The sequence below is a fragment of the Nomascus leucogenys genome, chromosome 9 (assembly GCF_006542625.1).
Source record: "Nomascus leucogenys isolate Asia chromosome 9, Asia_NLE_v1, whole genome shotgun sequence".
In the NCBI taxonomy this organism is placed as follows: domain Eukaryota; kingdom Metazoa; phylum Chordata; class Mammalia; order Primates; family Hylobatidae; genus Nomascus; species Nomascus leucogenys.
The window spans coordinates 108724249-108743932 of record NC_044389.1 but is presented as its reverse complement, the minus strand read 5'-3'; the positions used below and the strand labels follow the sequence as shown (position 1 = coordinate 108743932).

The following is a 19684-nucleotide window of genomic DNA, read 5'->3' as shown; positions in this document are numbered from 1 at the left end:
ATTGTATTTTTAGGAAAGTCTTGGATGGTCCACTAAAGAAAATTCTAATTACACTGATCTGGGAAGGAATTTATAAATGTATATAAATATATACTTCAGTACTGTATTATTATGCAGAAGAGGGCGGAACAAAGTGTCATTTTAAGGGATGATGTAGGATCTCCCATAAAGTGACATAAGGAGAAGAAAGGACAAATCCAAGTCCAAGACAAGCTGAGCACTGTTGTTAATCTATTAAACCATCCCACTATGCCATTAACAGACCAAAAAGAATAAGAAAGAAGATGACCTGAAGGTCATTATTGGTCGTTATGTCCGTGGGTTATCCAGGTGAGCTGGCATAACTAAGAAATAGCAAGTAATGTCCTGTGGAACTCAGGATTGAATTTGAATCGTGGCTAAATAATTTTCTGATTATGTGACCTTGTGTGAGTCACTAAGTCTTGGGAAATCTCTGAAAAATAGACATAATAGCAATGCCTATGTCACAGCATTACTGCCATGAGAAGTTTATGATAAAATAAGCTTGCATTGCTGTGACAACTATAAATTTTCATATGAGTTTCAACAGATTAATGAAAAAGAAAAGTGCTTTTCACATGGCATGTATGCACCATTGTTCTCTGGCTTGTGGAATAAGGAGTAAAGAGGGAGGCAAAAATGGAGATGGAAGAGCTATGGTGAGGGGCCGATTTCCAAATGGCATAGTGAAAATTGGCACCAGGTGACCACAAAGTTGGCAATATTCAGTACTTAGTAGTGATGGAAGAAATTAAACCAATTAGCTACTGGAAAAACAGCACCCATAGAAAGCCACATTCCAGCACATTTTGGGGAGTGAATGGGAGACAGCCATGAAAATAGTCACAACCTTGGAAAAACAAAAGGTGTCTCTCAATATGGCGTTGAGAAACATGAAAGGCAAATTTGAGAGAATCATTTTCTTTAGAGAAATTAGTGTTGGAAAAGCAGATTCCAACAGAAGTAAGGGAAAATATAAGTCCCAACAACCTGTTGGCCCTTAAGATAAAAGTAAATGAAGAAATAACCTTGGCAAAAAAATAAAAAACAAAACAAAAAACGCACCAAAGCTTAAAAGTGCAAAAAATGTGCTAGTTGATTAAATGAGCATCTGAATGTCACCATGTGCTTATGTCTAAATAATCCTAGAATGCAAAGAAAAGTCTGTTAAGAATGAAATCAGCAAAATCCTAGGCAAGAAATCATATGCAACTTGAAGAGATACAAATAGAACAGCAAAACCTGCATATCAGTGAAGACTACTTAACAAAAAGATACTCACCCCCTGACTTATCCTTTCATTAATTGAGAAGGAAACATGAATAGAATCGTATTTTTAAAATTGGGGAATTGATGACTCTTTAAAAAAAAATTAGGTAGACCAAATAAACTGGTCTTCCTCAGTTTCTCCCATTCCTGCTTCTACCTAATAAAATAATTAGGCTCACTGCAACCTCTGCTTCCAGGGTTCAAGTGATTCTCCTGCCTCAGCCTCCCAAGTAGCTGGGATTACAGGCACCTGCCACCACGCCCGGCTAATTTTTATATTTTTAGTAGAGACAGGGTATCACCATGTTGGCCAGGCTGGTCTTGAACTCCTGATCTCAGGTGAACTGCTCACCTTGGCCTCCCAAAGTGCTGGGATTACAGGCGTGAGCCACCACACCCAGCCCCAGGAACCCTCTTCCCAAGCCAACACACAGGTGCTGAGTAGATACTGCCCAACTAAATTACCTGGACATATCTAAGCACGGGCATGAGCACCTTTTAAAAAAAATCTTGGCATATATTTGTCTCTAAAGATTACTTTAGTGATACAAGCAAATATTTTTATACTTTCTTAAGAAGCATTAATTTTTTTAGGTCAAAAATACAAAACTGACACAAAACCTAGTTTTTAGGCTTGTATCATTCCCATTTGAAACCTGTGACTTGCAAATCTTCTGGGAGGATTTCTTAAAATCTGAGTTCTTGAAAATCTTTTGGGTGGACTTCTTAAAATCTGAGTTCTTGAAAATCTTTTGGGTGGATTTCTTAAAATCTGAGCTTAAAATCTTTTGGGTGGATTTTTAAAAATCTGAGTTATAGAAAGTAAGAAGCAGAAAGTCAGGATTCTCTCCTTTGGCACAGATGATATAAACATTTGAAAACATTTTCTGGATTTCAGATCATGTAAAAGCAGTTTCTTACGGATATGTTTTCTTTTATTTTGTGCCCCAGAAATTTTCATTGGAATTTTTTTAATGCTTTGATTATTTTACTCTTCCTTTTAACATTTCTAAATACTTACTACCATAATCCAGGTTTTTAACAACTTGGTGTGCTAAGATGAATTGTGTATGATGCACATCTTAGTCAAAGTAAGCTAAGTTCATTACAGCCGAAAAAAATTGTAGGAATTGTCAAAGTATGGAGAGAGAAGACCAAACATTAAATGGATCTGTGTTCTATCCTCTCACATTCTGATAGCTTTTTACTTACTTTAAAAGTGTATTGATGAAGTTTAATAAAATTAAGATTTTGATATCTCAACGTGTTCTGAGTCTATTGGGTTAAACAAGTAATTTCTAAGTTAAAAAGTATTAGAGTTGTTGTTTGATAAATCTTGATTAAGTTTTATATACAAATACTCTTCCCAAAACTGAAAAAGTGAATGAAACTGACAACTGGATTGATAGACAAAAACTCTTCCCCCACTTAAGGGGAATTTGAGATATTCCAAGCCTGCTTTAACAGTTTTAAATAAACAATAATTTATCATAGTCTAAGAGACTTTCTACATCTATTTGATGTAGGCATCAAAGAGATCTGAAGATGTCAATGTGTTCTACAGCCAATAAAGAATAACCATTGCCATTATCAAATCACCAGTAAGGAAGTGGTGGGGAGCCTAGTGACCCGAGGCCAGTGTAATCACACCCTCAGATTGACATGGGAGTTCTGAGCCAGTCATCTGCTACCATCACGCTTATCCCTTAGGTGCATACACTTTACACAACGTTACCCATATTTCTGTCTTCCCGTTGTTCTTCCTGCACCTCTCAGCCAGCGAGTAGAGCTCCACGGTGGTTTCAGAGATGAGGTCCACGTTTTTGCCTTTCACAATGATCTGCATGACTCTTCCCTTGTTGATATGGGCATCAAAAGTGCTGTCCCAGGGTGGGTACATGGTAGGCTTTTTCTGGATATACATCTGCCCATTCTCTAGGAACAGAAATGTAAGGTCTCATTACTCCTTCAGCCAGGCCTGGAAAATAATTCAGTTCAACTCAACAGTAGCACCTGCTCCCTCTGTTCTCTGGGATATAGAATTCTGTTGTGAAGACAAAAGTAGCACATAAACAATCAGAGACAATACGGGACAGAATGAGACAGTCCCCAGGTCCAGATGCAAGGTGATGCATTGAACCTTATAAGTCCAATGTTGATAATTCAGACAACAATCTGCTAATGCCTTGGAGTGGAAATTGTTACCGAAACACCAGGCGTTCTAGGTTCTGCTGCTCACCACACAGAAAGCCAATGACTGAGATGACGAGAATTGCCAGAGAAGAAGGCTTTAGTTGGGTGCTGCAGCCGAGGAGGTGAGAGCTCAGTCTGAAGTCCATCTCCGTGACCAACTAAAACTAGGGATTTATATAGCAGGGAAGAAATGTAACTTTGTGTGAGAAAACAGGAACTCGGGAGGGGTAAGGAAGCAATCATGATGAACCAGTGGCCTGGCGCTTCAGTCTCCGGATGCCATGATCTGGTGAGTTTCAGTTCTTTAATATTTTTTTTGAGAGGTGTGGGGATCCTTTCTTGAGGAAGAAACTCAGATAAAACAAATGTAAGTTCCAAACTTTAAGATCAGAAGGGTCAATTTCTATAATTAGCCAAAAACAACCATCTATGGGACTATTGGGTTGGTTTCAAAATGTTATTTTCCTATTCAACAGTGATAAACCTCACTGGCCCCAGGTTAAACATAGTCAATACAAAACTACTGTGTGTTCATCTGAAAGACATAGTGGCATAATTTCAGCATATAATGAATGCTCCTTTAAGAAATATTTACATTTTTTTCCATTTGACATAAATACAGTAAGAGACAATGATCTTTAAAACATAATGAGCCATTATTTCCTTCTCTAATTCTTGGGTGAAGATACATTTTACATGTACCACGCACCCTCAGCAAAAGCTGATGAGCAAGTCAGAGAGGTGGTGCTGATCTTTACCCGTGGAGCCAGCGAGGCTGAAGCCGACTGCAAGCCTGCAAGTGAGGAGAGGCAGGCAGGCAGGAGCCCTGGAAATAGTAACGAATCTGCAGATAGGAAGGTCAGTTTAGGGGAAACCTCCCTAAAGCCGCTCTGTGATTGGCAAAGAGTTTACTAATTAAGAAGTTTTTCCTTGTCTTTCACGCACATTGGATTTTCTCTGGTATTTATTCTTTAATCATCTCAGAAGCAGAAACCTGCATTTGAGTGTTTGTTTCTTGTGATATAAGCACATTAAGTGGCAGATTTAGCAATTCAGAGATGTCAGTTAAGCAAAAGGGGAAAAATCCGCTTAAAGCCAGGAAATAAAGCCTTTCTAACTTTCGAGGGCCCCTTCTGTCCAACACACAAAGCTAAACAGAGCAGGCATTTAGCATTTGTTAAATTAATATTTATTTCGGGGGTATACAAGGAGTTGAATAAGCTTGAAACTCAAATGTTAGATAAACTTGGCTAGGAAAGATATAAACCATGAGACTACTAAAGGTGGAATAGAAAGGGGACATGTTTTGTGGGTTGGTTAAAAAGAAATTGGACTGGAGATTGGGCTTTTTAGAAACCAATGGTAATATTAATGATCACGGTAACATTTTACTTCCACAGACCTGAAGCTTCCCTTCTGGATAATTCCTTTTGACGGTAACCATTCTCTGTGCCTGGAGAAAAGGGCCAAAAATCCTCTGAGAAGGGGCAAAAATCCCCAAAGCAAGGCACTTTTTACATTTTCATTCACCACGTTTGTATTCACCTAAACAGAGGACCCTATCTATCTAGAGTGTTACCGTTTTAATGACTCACAGCCCCACAGCCCCGTGGCCTGTTTGTCCTTGTTCTGTTGGCTCATTGTGGAAAACGCAGCCTTACACCCCAAGAACTGAAATGTGTTTAAATTCTGTAGAAGTAAATACTGAATGATAATATTCAGAGTGATTTCTTTTCAGAACAAACCCAAAATAAAATCAAAAGCAAATATCTCTAAACTCCCTCCAACTCCACAGGCTAATATTTAGGAAAACCAGTTTCCTTCTTTTCTGACAAGAACTCTCGATCCACATGGCTGATTAGACCAAGTTCAAAGGCAAGGCCAAAAGCAAAAAAAAAAAAAAAAAAAAAAAAAAAAAAGACTCTCAGGAGGCAAATGTCAGGGAGACCTGAGATGGTAAAGAGAACTGGATCCAGGAGACCCATTAAGTCAAAGGCAGCTTTGAAAAACTCAGACATTTTACACTTCAAAGATGTCTGTGACATTTGAAAGGTTTTAGGTTGGGAGCAAGTGGCATTCACACTTTTAACTAAACAGGAGAGAACTCTGGGCAAAAAGGAAATCAAGATGATTCAGACAGTCTCTCTGGCTTTGATGTGTTCAGAGTGGCTGGAAGGACAAAGTCAGCTGTGAAGCAAAAAGGCTTTTGGTGGGGAATGCAAAATAGTAGGTTTGGGAACCCCAAAATCTGAACTCTGAGTATCTGGCAGGAGGTTCTCAAAGTCTGAGTTAGTTTCTTCTTGCATCTGCAAATGTCCCTGCTCACAGGCCTTTGCAGGACAACCCTATATAAAATAACACACATCTCTGCCCCCAGTTCCTCTCTTCTTTACACTGCTTTTTGTTCCTTCATTACCTGCCATTTGTATTTTTGTTTATTGCCACTTTCTTCTGCAAGAATAGATGCTCTAAAGGGAAGGCAGTCTTCCTGAGTTCCTTCAGCTTATTTGGTTGACTTTTTTTCCCTCTATGCTCTGGCCCCAGCACTCTTGCAGTGGTCTCTCCGTAAACACTTTTGTGTAAGTGAACTGTGATGGCTTCCATAGTTACTGCAAGCCTGCATCCATCGTCATTATCATTCCCTACAAAGTGTCCGCTAAAATCAAAATGCACGTAGGGAAACAAGAAAAGGTGTGCAGTCAGGAGAGTTGTGGGATCTAAACTCCCTCCTACTTTTCCTTTGGAAATCCATGGCAAAATTACAATGTAGAGGTGAGGATCTCGGAGAGTGGAAGCCAGCCGACGTGACCACAGAGAGATTCCCTACACATAAGACTGTTGGAACGGAACATTCTGAACCCACAAACGGGACGCTGGGTGGCTGTCCGACTTTCCCCCTCACCTTGAGCTGCCTGCAAATATTTAAACTTGATGAAATGTCACTATTCTTTCATTTGGCCAAGACCTTAGTGAGTGCAAAAGTACGTTTTCTGAAATTTGGATTCTAATGGCTAATTATAGATGCTTTGTAATATCCACTGAAGCTTTGCCAAAGCAGCAGTAAGCAATCTTTAGAGTTGGTTGGAAGATTATGCAGTCTTAATCTACCTAGACTTATTTAAAGTAACCAGGCTTAACCACATAGGCCCATGTTCTACTTCAGCTCATTAGAGTTCCTTCCTATTAACTCCTTACGTAATTTCCTCAGCCCAGCTTTCTCTTTCCCTTTGTATATGTTGGAAAAATGATACAGTGCAGCAGAGCCACCGGTAGGCCATCGGGTCCTGGTTTAGAGTCCATCACGAAATGTGTGTCCATGAGGAAGTCCTTGGCTTTGCTGGGCATCAGTGTCCTACATAGTAGGATTTGGTTCCACCAGATGATGTCAAATGTCCTGGAAGACCTTGCTTCATAGATAGTTCATAGCAGGATTCTCCTCCTCCTCCCCCGCCTTGAAAACCCACTCAAGCTTACCTGATTCGACATACTCTTTGACGAGCACAGCACAGTAAGGGTTAACAGCCTCGCCCTGACAAGACTGGCAGGACCCGCAGTCAAAGTTGGACAAGCCAATCCGAAGAAATGGCGACATGGTTGCGCCCTGGAAAAAGACAGAAGACAAACTGTTTTGGGGGCTATAAAAGATATTATGTTTGGTGCCCCATGTCTACTTAACTAGTGCTTTATCATGGACAGCCAGAACCTCACATAGGTCCACTATCCCTCTGAACAAATGTTTTCACTTCCCCTTCTGCAGAGGACACTGCTGGACTCACCCAAAACCACACACCGACTTGCCGAGGGGAGAGACTTTCCAGAACTCACTCAACCTCGCTAGTGAGAAGTAACTCGAGAGTTAATTCCACTCAACCTAATGGAGTTAGGCCCAATGGTTGGAGAGTGAGGCAAAAGTTTTCCAACATTTTATGTCTTCTGTTATTCAAGTAGGTGCCCAGGAAACAGCACACAGTAATCAGAAAATGAGTTTATATAGAGCGAGTCTATTTTAGTCACACTAGTTAAATATGACACCGCAAAATTCTTACATGGTCTATTTATGTGTGTAATGGGATTGGCCCAAGGCATTCAGCAGCTGATCCTTATTTACCTTGGACATTTTCAGAAAGGTCTGCTTTCTTCACAGTTACACACACACACACACACACACACACACATACACTCTAAGCCTTTGAACATCACAAACCACATAGAAAACTCCAAACTAATTGACTACTATAAAATAGGGCTTTCTCATATAAGGATGAACAAAATACTTCATAAAAGCCCAAAAATCAGTAATTATGCTCTCCAAGAGGCTTAGATGATAGTTATCAAAGCGTTAGCTACAAATCCAGGAATCTAGTCTAATTCTTCATCTATTGTTCCATTATCGAGTGTTCTGGCCACTTATGTGAACTAGATACCTCTTCTTTATTACCTACTTTTCTGAGGTCCCATTAATCTGAAACTATCATCTGATATTCAGTGAAAAAGTTACTTCCTTGCTCCATCTCTCTTTTTGACAATTTTATACTTATAATTTTTTCTAAGCTTTCATAAGTAAGCCAAAGATAAGAAACAAAGCGTTGGTTGTCTTTTCTGCCTTTGTATAAAGAAAGAAAACTATTTGAAATAATAAAGACCTGGAAGGAGAATCAGTAACATACCTGGAGATCTTGGGCCTGTAATACCTCATCTAGCTAAGCCAAAAGGGATCTCCAGTATGCTAAATGCCAGTGTTCTTTGACTCTACAAAAGAGACAAATTAGGAGCTTTTGACAGACATTGCTAATTTCACAGATATTAATGAAGTCCTAATTTCCTGCAGAGTTTGGAAGGTTTATCTAAAGGAGACGGTTGGGTAAACATCACGATTTGCTGGGTTCCGTATCTGTCACGTTGCTGAATTAGCAGGTAGATGACTTACAAATTTGTCTTTACGGGGCCCCCTTTGCCCTGTGAGTTTAGAATTCCCAGGCAGGAGCGGGGCTAACAGCTGTGAGTTCTCCAGAGAGAGTTTCTTTGAGAATCCCTTCTTTCCTGGGCCACTTGGGTCTTTTAGACAAAATTTCATTTCTCCACAAATCAGGAAAAATCACTGAGAATAATCTCCAGTTACAGGAGTTTTTGCCCTGTCGGGACTTCTTGAAGATTTCCTTAATTCTGTTTGAGTCCAGAGGGATCACTGACTCACAAAGCCTGAGTTAAAGCACCTGGCCTTTTCTGGCGTCACCCTGCTATTCCCAGGGTGAGTTTCTAATCAGGCAACAGCAGCCCAGCAGGCGTCTGGGAAATGCTGTCTCAGGAAGAGATAGAAACCTCCAGAGTGACCAGGGCTTCCACTACAGCAAGGAAGAGAGTTGGGGCAAAACCCTCTCTCCTCCTGAAGGTCTTGCCTAGACAATGATTTCTTACTTAATAAGCAATGCAGATTAAACGGCCATTTCACCAGATTCACTTGCACTATTCTGTTACTTCTAAGCATTTTGACGATTTGTCCAATACATGTGTGTTCCGTTTGACAGCCAAGTCAGTATCCCTCTTTCTAAAGGTCTGGTCGCAGACCTTTAGAAATGTATGTCAGACACGACCTGACATACACTTGACATCTAGAAGACAGAATAGGTATTTGTGTGGTAATCTTCACACATCATTCAACAGAACTGCAAGCTCAGGTGTGAGTTTTTCAGGCAGATGGCAGCATTTTACACCTAAACTACAGAGTGCTTTTCTCTGTGTAGTTCAGAGTGCTTTTTAGGTGATCATGATGAAAAATAAAGAAGACACACAAAGTTAGTATAAAGTCTCTCCAGATTTCCACCAAGAACACTTACTATTTTGATCTATTTTCTCTAGTCCTTTTAAATTAGCAAGTTTTGTGTTTTTTTTTCTTACGTACTATGATCATCCTGTGGAATTATATTTGGCTTTTTAAGTTAACATTTTACTATAACATTTTATTCAAGTTTCTCTGACATTTTCTCAGGCTTCCTTTTCATTCTTGCATGGCATCCTACTGACAGTAGTTCTACGATCTGCATTACTAAAGTCTGTAGCTACATATTTAGTCTGTTTCCAACTTCTACACACCAGAAAAAAATGCATCTTTAAGATAGCATCTTTTTTTTTTTCTTTTTACAACCTTTCCCAGATTTAGGAATACTGCATCAGACTGGATCACCAGAGTATTACAATATTATTTATCAAGTGTTATTCCTATTGGTAAGGTCTTACACATTTAAAGAAAATAAGCAGGCCGGGCACGGTGGCTCACGCCTGTAATCCCAGCACTTTGGGAGGCAGAGGCGGGTGGATCATGAGGTCAGGAGATCGAGACCATCCTGGCTAACACAGTGAAACCCCGTCTCTACTAAAAATACAAAAAATTAGCCGGACGTGGTGGTGGGCACCTGTAGTCCCAGCTACTCGGGAGGCTGAGGCAGGAGAATGGTGTGAACTCGGGAGGCGGAGCTTGCAGTGAGCCGAGATTGCGCCACTGCGCTCCAGCCTGGGTGACACAGCGAGACTCCGTCTCAAAAAAAAAAAAAAAAGAAAAAAAAGAAAATAACCAAACTTAACAGTAAAGACCTACCCAGGGAAATAGCTTTGGTTAGTGTAGCTTAGTCCGAGGCATGCTATTTCAGCACATATATTTTTGTCTAAGAAACTCTCATGTGTTTTGTCTAAGAAACTCCCATGTGTTACACAATAGACCACCAGGATGGCTGAACAGTAGAAAAGAACTTTATTGGCAATATCAGTCTGCACACCAGGAAGAGACAGTCTTCGGCGTGTCTAACGCCATTCTTACATAATATGGGTATACAAATTTGTAAGAAAAGCACTGTTTATGACCCAAGAAAATAAACTGCAAAGGCACAAGCTATACAGGATACAAAAATCATAGTTGCAACTAATTGTGGAAAAATGTTCAGCCGATGAGCAATTTAAGACATGCAGAATAAGATACTATGTAATTGCATGTACCATTCTTGAAAAGACAAAACTATATGAAGAAAAACATCAGTGGTTGCCAGGAGTTGCAGCAGGGAGGAGCAGCATGAGCAAATTTTGGGGAAAGACAGAACTGTTCTCCGGCTTGATTGTTCGAGTGGTCACAGAAGTCTAGACTTAAATTCACAGAACTACACCAAGTCAAAAGTCAATTTTACTGTATGATAATTCAAAAACCAAAAGAAAAGAGATATATTCAATTGGTATTTTAAGGCATGTGTTATAAATACAGAGATTATAGAGATAAAGTAAAAAGAATATAGATGAAAAAGCTGCATATTAAATTAAAATCTTAAAGTAATCAAAAGTAGCCTCAAATTACTAAAGGGAAATGATCAGATCTTTAAAAAAATTAAAATAGCTTTGGTTCTGTGGTATTTAAGCTCTTTTGAATATTTGCAGTTAGGCAAACACAGCTGAGAATAAAATAACATTAGAAATTAGTAATGCATTTTATTTGAGGATAAATTAACATTTTAAGTCCTAATTTAAGCCGTAAAAAGAATTATAATATTTAAAATATATAATAAAATAGTCTGGGCATGGTGGCTCAAGCCTGTAATCCCAGGACTTTGGGAAGCCAAGGTGAGTGGATCACTTGAGGTCAGGAGTTCGAGACCATCCTGGCCAACATGGTGAAACCCCCTCTCTACAAAAATGCAGAAATTAGCCGGGCATGGTGGGGGGCATCTGTAATCCCAGCGACTCTGGAGGCTGAGGCAGGGGAATCGCTTGGCTCCCTGCAGAGGTTGCAGAGAGCCAAGATCATGCCATTGCAGTCCAGCCTAGGCAACAGAGCAAGACTCTGTCTTAAAAAAAAGAGAAGAAAAATATATAATAAAAACAATAATATGTTTTTGCCCATGCAATTATCAAATATTTTTGAAATGCTATTACTTAATGTTGGTAAGGAAAAAATGAATCATACACTTTCACACAATGCTGCTGGGTATGTAAGTTACCACATTTAACAGCTATACACATGTGTGTATATGTAAGTATATATGTGTGTGTATATGTATGTATATGTGTGGATGTAAAAATATGTGTATCTATCCATCTATATTAAGAACCAAGAACCAAGAAGATGTGTAATGAATACACAAGAAAGAAATTAACATAAAAGATTTTCGTGGGTTGCCTTTTGGTGTTCGGAGCAGACAGTAGGGGGAAGGGGATTTCCCTGGGTGTTAAGCAGAAAGGAGAGTTTCTTAGACAAAAATATATGTGCTGGAATAGCACGCCTCGGACTAAGCTGTGTGATCTGTCCTCTGTGCACTCTAAATTTCAGTCGGTCTCATCTTCACTCTCCATTCACGTGTGATCTGAGAGACCAAGAGAGTTGCCCCTTCATCAACTAAGATGGACTCTAAGATTAAAGAAACAAAAGTTACCCAGGGGTCGAGGATTCAGGGCTTGGCTGGCATCACAACCTCCTAAATTCCTACAGCTACAGGAAAAGCCACACCCTTGCTAGTCTCCCTAATAATAAGAATAATCAGGTGAAGTATGAGACTCTTCCTAACTCTGATTTACAACCCAGACCCCTGCAACTCTGATTGGACAGGGGACCAGCCTTCCAGGCATTCTTTCCTGATAAGGAAATGCAGACCCCCAGCCAGTTTCAGCAGCTTACAGGTGCTGCACACAAAATGTCATTGTGTCCTATAATTTGCCTTTTGACATAAAGAGCCAAATTTAGCACTTCATTTTAATGCTAAAACTGTTCACCAAAGTGAACATGGGATGTATGTTGGATATATGTTTGCCCCTGGCACCTGCACTGAACTCCCCTCATAAATATGTATAGATTTTTCCCCAAAGCTTTCTGAATATGTCTGACTCTACTGTGTAATATGGACCCTGGGAGGCATAAAACCAGCCTGCACTTTCCCTCCTTGAAGAGAGAGCACCTTCCGTACATGCCGAAGACTGTCTCTTCCTGGTGTGCAGACTGATGTTGCCAATAAAGTTCTTTTCTACTGTTCAGCCATCCTGGTGGTCTACTGTGTAACACATGGTAGTCTCATACTTTATGACGACAATCTATGCACAAGAAGACTGACTGGCCAGGCTGTTCCGAACAAGGCAGGGGCTAGGTCCCCCCATAGACCCCTTGTCTGAGCAATAAAGTCATGCATTCAACTCTCTCCTGGAAATCTCCAAGGGGACCCCAAACTCACCAGGTCCCATACAGAACTCCCTGCCTTCCCTTTCAAACTTGCCTCTTCCTTCATTTTGCCAGCTCAGTGCTGGGTGCCGTGACGCCCAGCCCTCACCCGCTGCTTCAACTTTACCCTTCCCCTTGTGCCCCACGACCCACTTGCTTCATCTCCTGCTCCACCAATTCTGCATCACCTCTCCTGTGACTCGCAGCAGCTTCTTATCCTGCCTCCTCTGTCCAGCCTTGGTCACCTCTCAGTCTCCATCAAATCGCCATGCTCCAGCCTGAATGATCTTAGGATCTTGCAAAACTGCTGCTGTTTCTCCAATGTGCCATGTGTTTCACAGCTTCAGCCTTCTAGGAGAGCTGCATCCCCTCCCTGGAACGCCTCCCTGTTTCACTCCATCCTCCCCGCCCCCTTCCTCATCTTTCGAGTTCCTGCTCAGTCTCTAGCTCCTCTTGGAAGCCTTCGTTCCCCTCCTCCAGGGCCCTCCCATCAACACCTCTCCATGGGAAGTTCTCAGCCCCGGCTCCTGCAGTTCTCTGAGTCCACTGCTAGACAGCACCTGTCATATTGATTTGCGTCACACCTGCCATTTCTACAGTCTGAGTGGGGTTGATCCTGTGGCTCCCAGCTCTCAGCCCTCTAATGTGGGGACTTAGTAGAGCCCCACCAGGATGTCGCCTACTTAATTCTTGAGATGCTACATACACTCAGAAGAGGGGTTTGACTCCAACTACACAAGTCTGTCTGGTCTCATCTGCAATACATTTAGCAAAAACTCCTCAGAACGAGTGCATTTGGGTGCCTTACTTCCCTCATCCCCAGTGAAGATAAACAATTTCCCTTTGTGATCACATTCCTTTGGAGATGTGGTCAGCTTGTGGGACAGGGGAAGAGACAGGTGCTGGTGCCCAAGCTGCCATATTTCCCTAGAATGTGCAGTTGGATTTATGGGTTCACGTCTGTCTTCCTCAACAATTCCGAGAGAAGGGGCCATGACTTCATCATCTATGTGCCTCCAGAGCTGATCCCCCTGTCTGATATATGCTAGAGACTCAGTGCATTTTTGCTTAGGGAGTTCATTTTCAAAAGCAACATTTTACCAAATCTCTTCATCTCATGCATTTGTTTTACTTGCAAGAGTATACAATGGTCAAATTAAATGACAGACAATTACAGAGGGAGTCAAGAGCAAAGGATTCAGCCCAGCACTTGTTGTAAGCAAAAGATCGATGCCCTCATACACTGAACTGCTGGAGTTATTTAAACTCTCTAAGCCTGCTTTCTCATTTGGAAATCACTGATAATACTATTACTCATCCCAAAGAGCCATGAGGATTAAATGGGCAAATACACACAAGGTGCTTAGAATGGGGCTGGCTCAAAGTAAATACTCAATAAATGTTAGTTATTATTATTACAACTCTGATATATTTTCTAATGGCCTTCTCGACTTCATTGGTGTGTACCAAAAAGAGCAGGAGGAAAGTAGAAATAGTCTTTTAGGAGCATAACTGGGTTAAATTATGTGACCTTCCTCTGCGCTCTGCTACGGAGCTCGCATAAAACCCTCCATCTATCTCTTGCAGAGCACTTACTACCCTCTGATGTCCTCATCTGGATGCAGCCATTATCATGATGGATATCAGGTATGTCCATCCAATCTTCCAAGTTTTGCTACCCCAGCTGCAAAACACTATCATGATATATACTATGTTACGTTATGTTATGTGATGTTATGTGATGTTATTTATTTATTTATTTTTTTGAGACGGAGTCTTGCCCTGTTGCCCAGGCTGGAGTGCAATGGCATGATCTCGGCTCACTGCAACCTTTGCCTCCTGGGTTCAAGCGATTCTTCTGCCTCAACCTCCCGAGTAGCGGGATTACAGGTGCGTGCCACCACGCCTGGCTAAGTTTTGTATTTTTAGTAGAGACTGGGTTTCACCATGCTGGCCAGGCTGGTGTTGAACTCCTGATCTCAGGTGATCCATCCGCCTTGGCCTCCCAAAGTGCTGGGATTACAGGTGTGAGCCATCGCGCCCAGCCCATATGTACTTTAAAACTACAAAGGATCTTTACTCTTACAGGCTCACTATTTTCAGCTTTAAGTGTGATCTCATTTGTCTTTTGTGTGTAGCTTTGATGCAGGTACATGATCAAGTATAATTGCTCAGTGCTTTAGGTCACACGCTATTATGTACTGAACTGAGAATTCTGGTCTTTTGATTCTCTGGACACTGACTCACCTATTTAGCTAGGCTGATTCACCCTCCACAATTCAAACCCCCAGAATGCTTTTGCAGAGATGCTGAGGATGTCCACATAACTGAACCTGATAGGGACAAATTCTATATAAATAGAAAGCAATGGAAGTATAATATACTCTCATCAATTGAAAAAAATATCAAGAATTCTCTTCCTCAGTAGCAAATGAAATAAGAAATAGCAAATTTCTTCATTTAATAAAATGTTTGGATAGCATTTGTATTACTATAATTCAGTGGGAGATGGCTCAGTGTTGGGGGAGATTCTTACAGAATTAAAATAACAATAGTCATCACTTGTATCAAAACCTCTCACATATGGAAGACAGAACACAGATTAATCAATAGTAAATTTGGGAATGAGAAACAAAGCATTCAGTGGTTTCCAATTACATCTGCTCAGCCAAATTTGGTAAACATCAATTCAGAAAAATTTTGGCAAATTAAACTACACCGATAGCTTTTGCATTTCTTTATGAGATAGAAAGGTTTCTTAGGTAAAAGTGACTACTGTTAAAAGAAACATATAAAAAAAGACCTTTTCACAATGTACACAGAAGAAAGACGATAACTAGTAAAAAAAAATCACATAGTTGGGTAGCGTTTTGCTTTGTTGCTAAGACTTCTACTAAGTAGTATAATAAAGAGGTTAAATATTAGCTTTCACCAACAAAAATGGTCTCAAAAGTGAATTAAAATAGTAAGTATGGGCCAGGCGCAGTAGCTCACGCCTGTAATCCCAGCACTTTGGGAGGTTGAGGTGGGAGGATCCCTTGAGCCTAGGAGTTTGAGACCAGCCTCAGGAACAAAGCAAGACCCTGTCTCTAATTTTTTTTTTTTAATTAGCTGGGCATGGTGGCACACACCTATAGTTCCAGCTACTCGGGAGGCCGAGGTGGAAGGATCACTTGAGCCCAGGATGTCGAGGCTGCAGTGAGCTGTGATTGCACCACTATACTCCAGCCTGGGGGACAAAGCAAGACCCTTTTCAAAATAATGATAATAATAATAAAGTATAAATTGAAGATAATATTTTAAAATAACCCCTACAATACAGTGACAAAGGAAACCCAAGCCTAACAGTCAACCCTCAGTCAGAACTAGAGATGAAGGAGGCTTCGTGGACAGACCAAGTGCTGCCCTCCTGCCTGCCAACATTCACAACACTCTGCACTTTCCCCAAAAAACCAACGATAGTGTTGAAGTTAAACCTTGAAATATAGAAAATAAAACACCTGGGATGACATTATTAATCTTCTGACACCAATTTTAATAGGTTACATGAATAGATAGTCCCACTAAGGCATAGCCCTGGTCAAGTTACACTGTTACTTAAGAAAGCTGTCCCAGTCTTTGTTCAGTTAAAGCCTAATTCTTTTTTTTTTTTTTTTTTTTTTTTGAGACGGAGTCTCGCTCTTTCACCCAGGCTGGAGTGCAGTGGCGCATTCTCGGCTCACTGCAGGCTCCGCCCCCCGGGGTTCAAGTCATTCTCCTGCCTCAGCCTCCCGCGTAGCTGGGACTACAGGCGCCCGCCACCTCGCCCAGCTAATTTTTTGTATTTTTAGTAGAGTCAGAGTTTCACCGTGTTAGCCAGGATGGTCTCGATCTCCTGACCTCGTGATCCACCCGCCTAGGCCTCCCGAAGTTCTGGGACTAATTCTTAACCTGTTATTTAAAAGCCTCTGTGTATTGGGTTCAAGTTGCCCCCTTCACACAGCACGACTCTCAGTGGAGTCCCAGCCTGCCTGGACTCCTCTCGGTTTGCTGAAGCTCCCTGAATATCTGTCTCTATGGCTCTGTTCATGCCATTCCTTCTGTTTCTGAGGTCTGTCATCTCCAACCAAGCACAATTACCATCTTTCAAAATCTTTCTCATGCTTCATGAGATCCTTAAAAAATCCTATGAGATAGAGTGAGTATTACTAGTTACTCACCTAATAATAAAATAATAATCACATTAATTATTGTAATGAACTCTCATAGGCACTTTGACTTATATTGTCTCCATAAACCCTTCCAGTAGCTGTCAGGTGCACAGGACAACTACGGTAGTTATCTCCATCTTATTAATGTATAGATTTTATGGCTGGGGCTCAGCAAGGTTAGGTGACTTGTCTATGGTTACAAAGTGCTTGGAGGGCCTGAATTCAAACTCAGGGCTCAGATTTCAGTCCCTTTCCACAGCATCCTACCACCTGCCAGATCTAGCGTCTTCAGCCGTATTCCAAGCCCATGTCTGATGCTTTCTTCTTACCTACTTTTCACTTTTGTTTTTCTCCTTCCAGAATCCATAGAATTAATAGCTCAGATGGGGACAGTTACGGGTAGACTTTCTCCTACATGGGAAGGGTCCCCTCTTACAGGACAAAGCTCTCACCAAAGCGACATACAAATAAAATGCCTTCTGATGTTGAATATGAACTTTTCCCCTTCAGCTCAGGGTGCTGCCACCAGTACTGATGTGAAGAAGAAGGGAGAAAAGTGGGTGAGGAGGGAGGAGGACAGTGGGCCAAGTCTGTGAGTCTCACCAAGTCTGGATCCTCGGGCCCCAGCTGGCCCACCTCCCTCTGTGCTTCTAGTCCCTGTGAGGTGACTCCTGGCTGCAGCAGGCAGGCTCTCACTGATGGAGGACACAGCCTTGCCGTCCACCATGGAGTTCAGCCAGTCATAGAAATAGTGTTTAAAAGGGGGTTAGGCTTTCCATCAGCTTTTAGCCCACGTTACAGCTGAACTACCAAGCATGTGCTAGGTGACAGTTGCCTGCTGTGGAAATCTGTCATGCGTAACAGGATTCCTACATTTTCAGAGTCCCAACAATTAACGACTTTAAAATTATTGAAGTCACTTTTGAAATGACTATGGATTTATTAAGTTTTTTTTTTTTTTGAGGGTAAAAGTAGGGGAAGGTCAATTGCGGTAAAAACAATAATTGTATTAAAACTCATCAAATATTCTATTAATTTGGTGTGAAAGTAATTCGCAGTTTTTGTCATTAAAAGTAATGGAAAGAAAAAAAAAAAAGGCTGGGCGTGGTGGATCATGCCTGTAATCCCAGAACTCTGGGAGGCCGAGACAGGCGGATCACCTGAGGTCAGGAGTTCAAGACCAGCCTGATCAACATGGCTAAACCCTGCCTCTACTAAAAATACTTTTTTTAAAAACTTTGCCATTAAAAGTATTGGCAAAAACCACAGTTACTTTGGCACCAATCTAATAATCCCATCTTGCCATACTTTATGTTGCCTTAGTGCTCTCTGTGGGGTCATTACGCTTTCAGTTGTTCAGGCAACTGCCTTACAACTAATTCTGATTTCTGAACAAATCGTTAGCAGGTATCTTAATCATCGAAGATGTCAAAAGGAAAAATGGAAATAGTATATACCTGGATGTCCCAGACACTCTTACTCTAAGTCCACGAGCAGGAGAAAAGAAAGGCTCACTTGCCTCTTTCCTCCTCGATCTCCACACAGAGGATCATTCCCAGGTTGGTTTCTTCGAGGGGGATCTGCTGGAGGCCATGAACTATCATTTTGGAGAAACTCTTCTCCCAGGGCTCCATAAATCAAAATGCTGGGGTGGGGGTAGGGTCAGGCTTGGTTCCTTTCCTGCTCCTAACTCCTCATTTCTAGACCTCAGCTCTCCCACAAGCAGCTGCCCTGGGGAAGAATCCTTGAAAATGTTGTAATCACCCACAATCTGCTGGTATTATTTTGGGAACTGAATGAGATAAGGTATGAGGAAACTCCATAAACTCCTACGTGCATTGCACAGATTAAACGAGTTAATATGTATAAAACAGAACAACACCCAGCACATAGCCTTCTATGTGTGTTTATTTTCATTATTTGAAATGCTAAACAATGTTCCACAATTGGGAAAATGGCTGTCCAAATCATAGATATTCTTTCTCCTTCTTCCTCAGGATCCTTGGTATTTATGACCTAATGTTCTATGATTACAGTATCCACGATTTCTGATTATAGTGACTATGCATCCATTCACTCATTTCATTCATTCAACAAACAGTTACTAGAGCTACTAGGCACTAAGTGTCTTAGGACACTGCAGGCAGCCAAAGAGACAAAACCCATCCTTTGTGCAGGGGTCCAGATGCACGAGACAGACAAGAAAGCAGAAGAACATAATATGAAATACACCAGGGGACTTCCATGAAACAAACTAAGCAGAGGAGAGAGGTGGGGAGTGCTGGGTGGGGCGGCAGGGAGGGCTTTGCTGGTCCCGAAGGGTCTCTGTGAAATGATGTTGAGTAAAGACCTGCAGGAGGGGAAGAGTGAGCCACACAGACGACGGCCGGTGAGCGTTCCCGGCAGAAACATGGGTGTGAGGTCGGAGCTGCCAAGCATGTTCTGGGAAGGGGGATGGGCTGCATGGAGTGGGCAAGGGGTAGAGAAGACCGACGAGGTGGGCGTGCCCATGGGGCTGTCCACAGGCCATGGTGAGAACTTGGAGTTCAGGTAGGACACCGCCCGAGGGGTCTGCGTGCTGTCTTCAGCTTTGAGTGCAGAGCAGACTTATTTACACCTAGAATGGGGGTAGCCTGGTCCCTGTGTTGAGAGGAGTGTAAGCAGCACGTGCAGAAGAAGAAAGACTACTGGGGGCAACTTCGCTCTTCCAGTTGATGGTCGGGGGGCACCAGCAGAAGGACCCTGGCAGCGTGCAGGGATTCCGAGATCTCTTGATGGTATGCACCAAGTGACTGAAGATGAGGGGAGGGAAAAGGAGGAGCAGGGC

The 19684-nt window shown here is 41.7% G+C and overlaps 1 protein-coding gene across 1 annotated transcript in view; it reads right to left on the bottom strand.

Annotated features, from left to right (window-relative positions):
• The window catches only part of PRKCQ (protein kinase C theta), a 153950-nt gene that overhangs the window by 83139 nt on the left and 51127 nt on the right, over positions 1-19684 (bottom strand). The window contains exons 2-3 of the mRNA XM_003257616.3: positions 6958-7084; positions 3026-3225 (exon numbers count right to left, since the gene is read on the bottom strand). Of these exons, the coding sequence (XP_003257664.1) occupies positions 3026-3225; positions 6958-7075 (318 nt within the window). The 5' untranslated portion in view covers positions 7076-7084. The remainder of the gene's footprint in view (positions 1-3025; positions 3226-6957; positions 7085-19684) is intronic.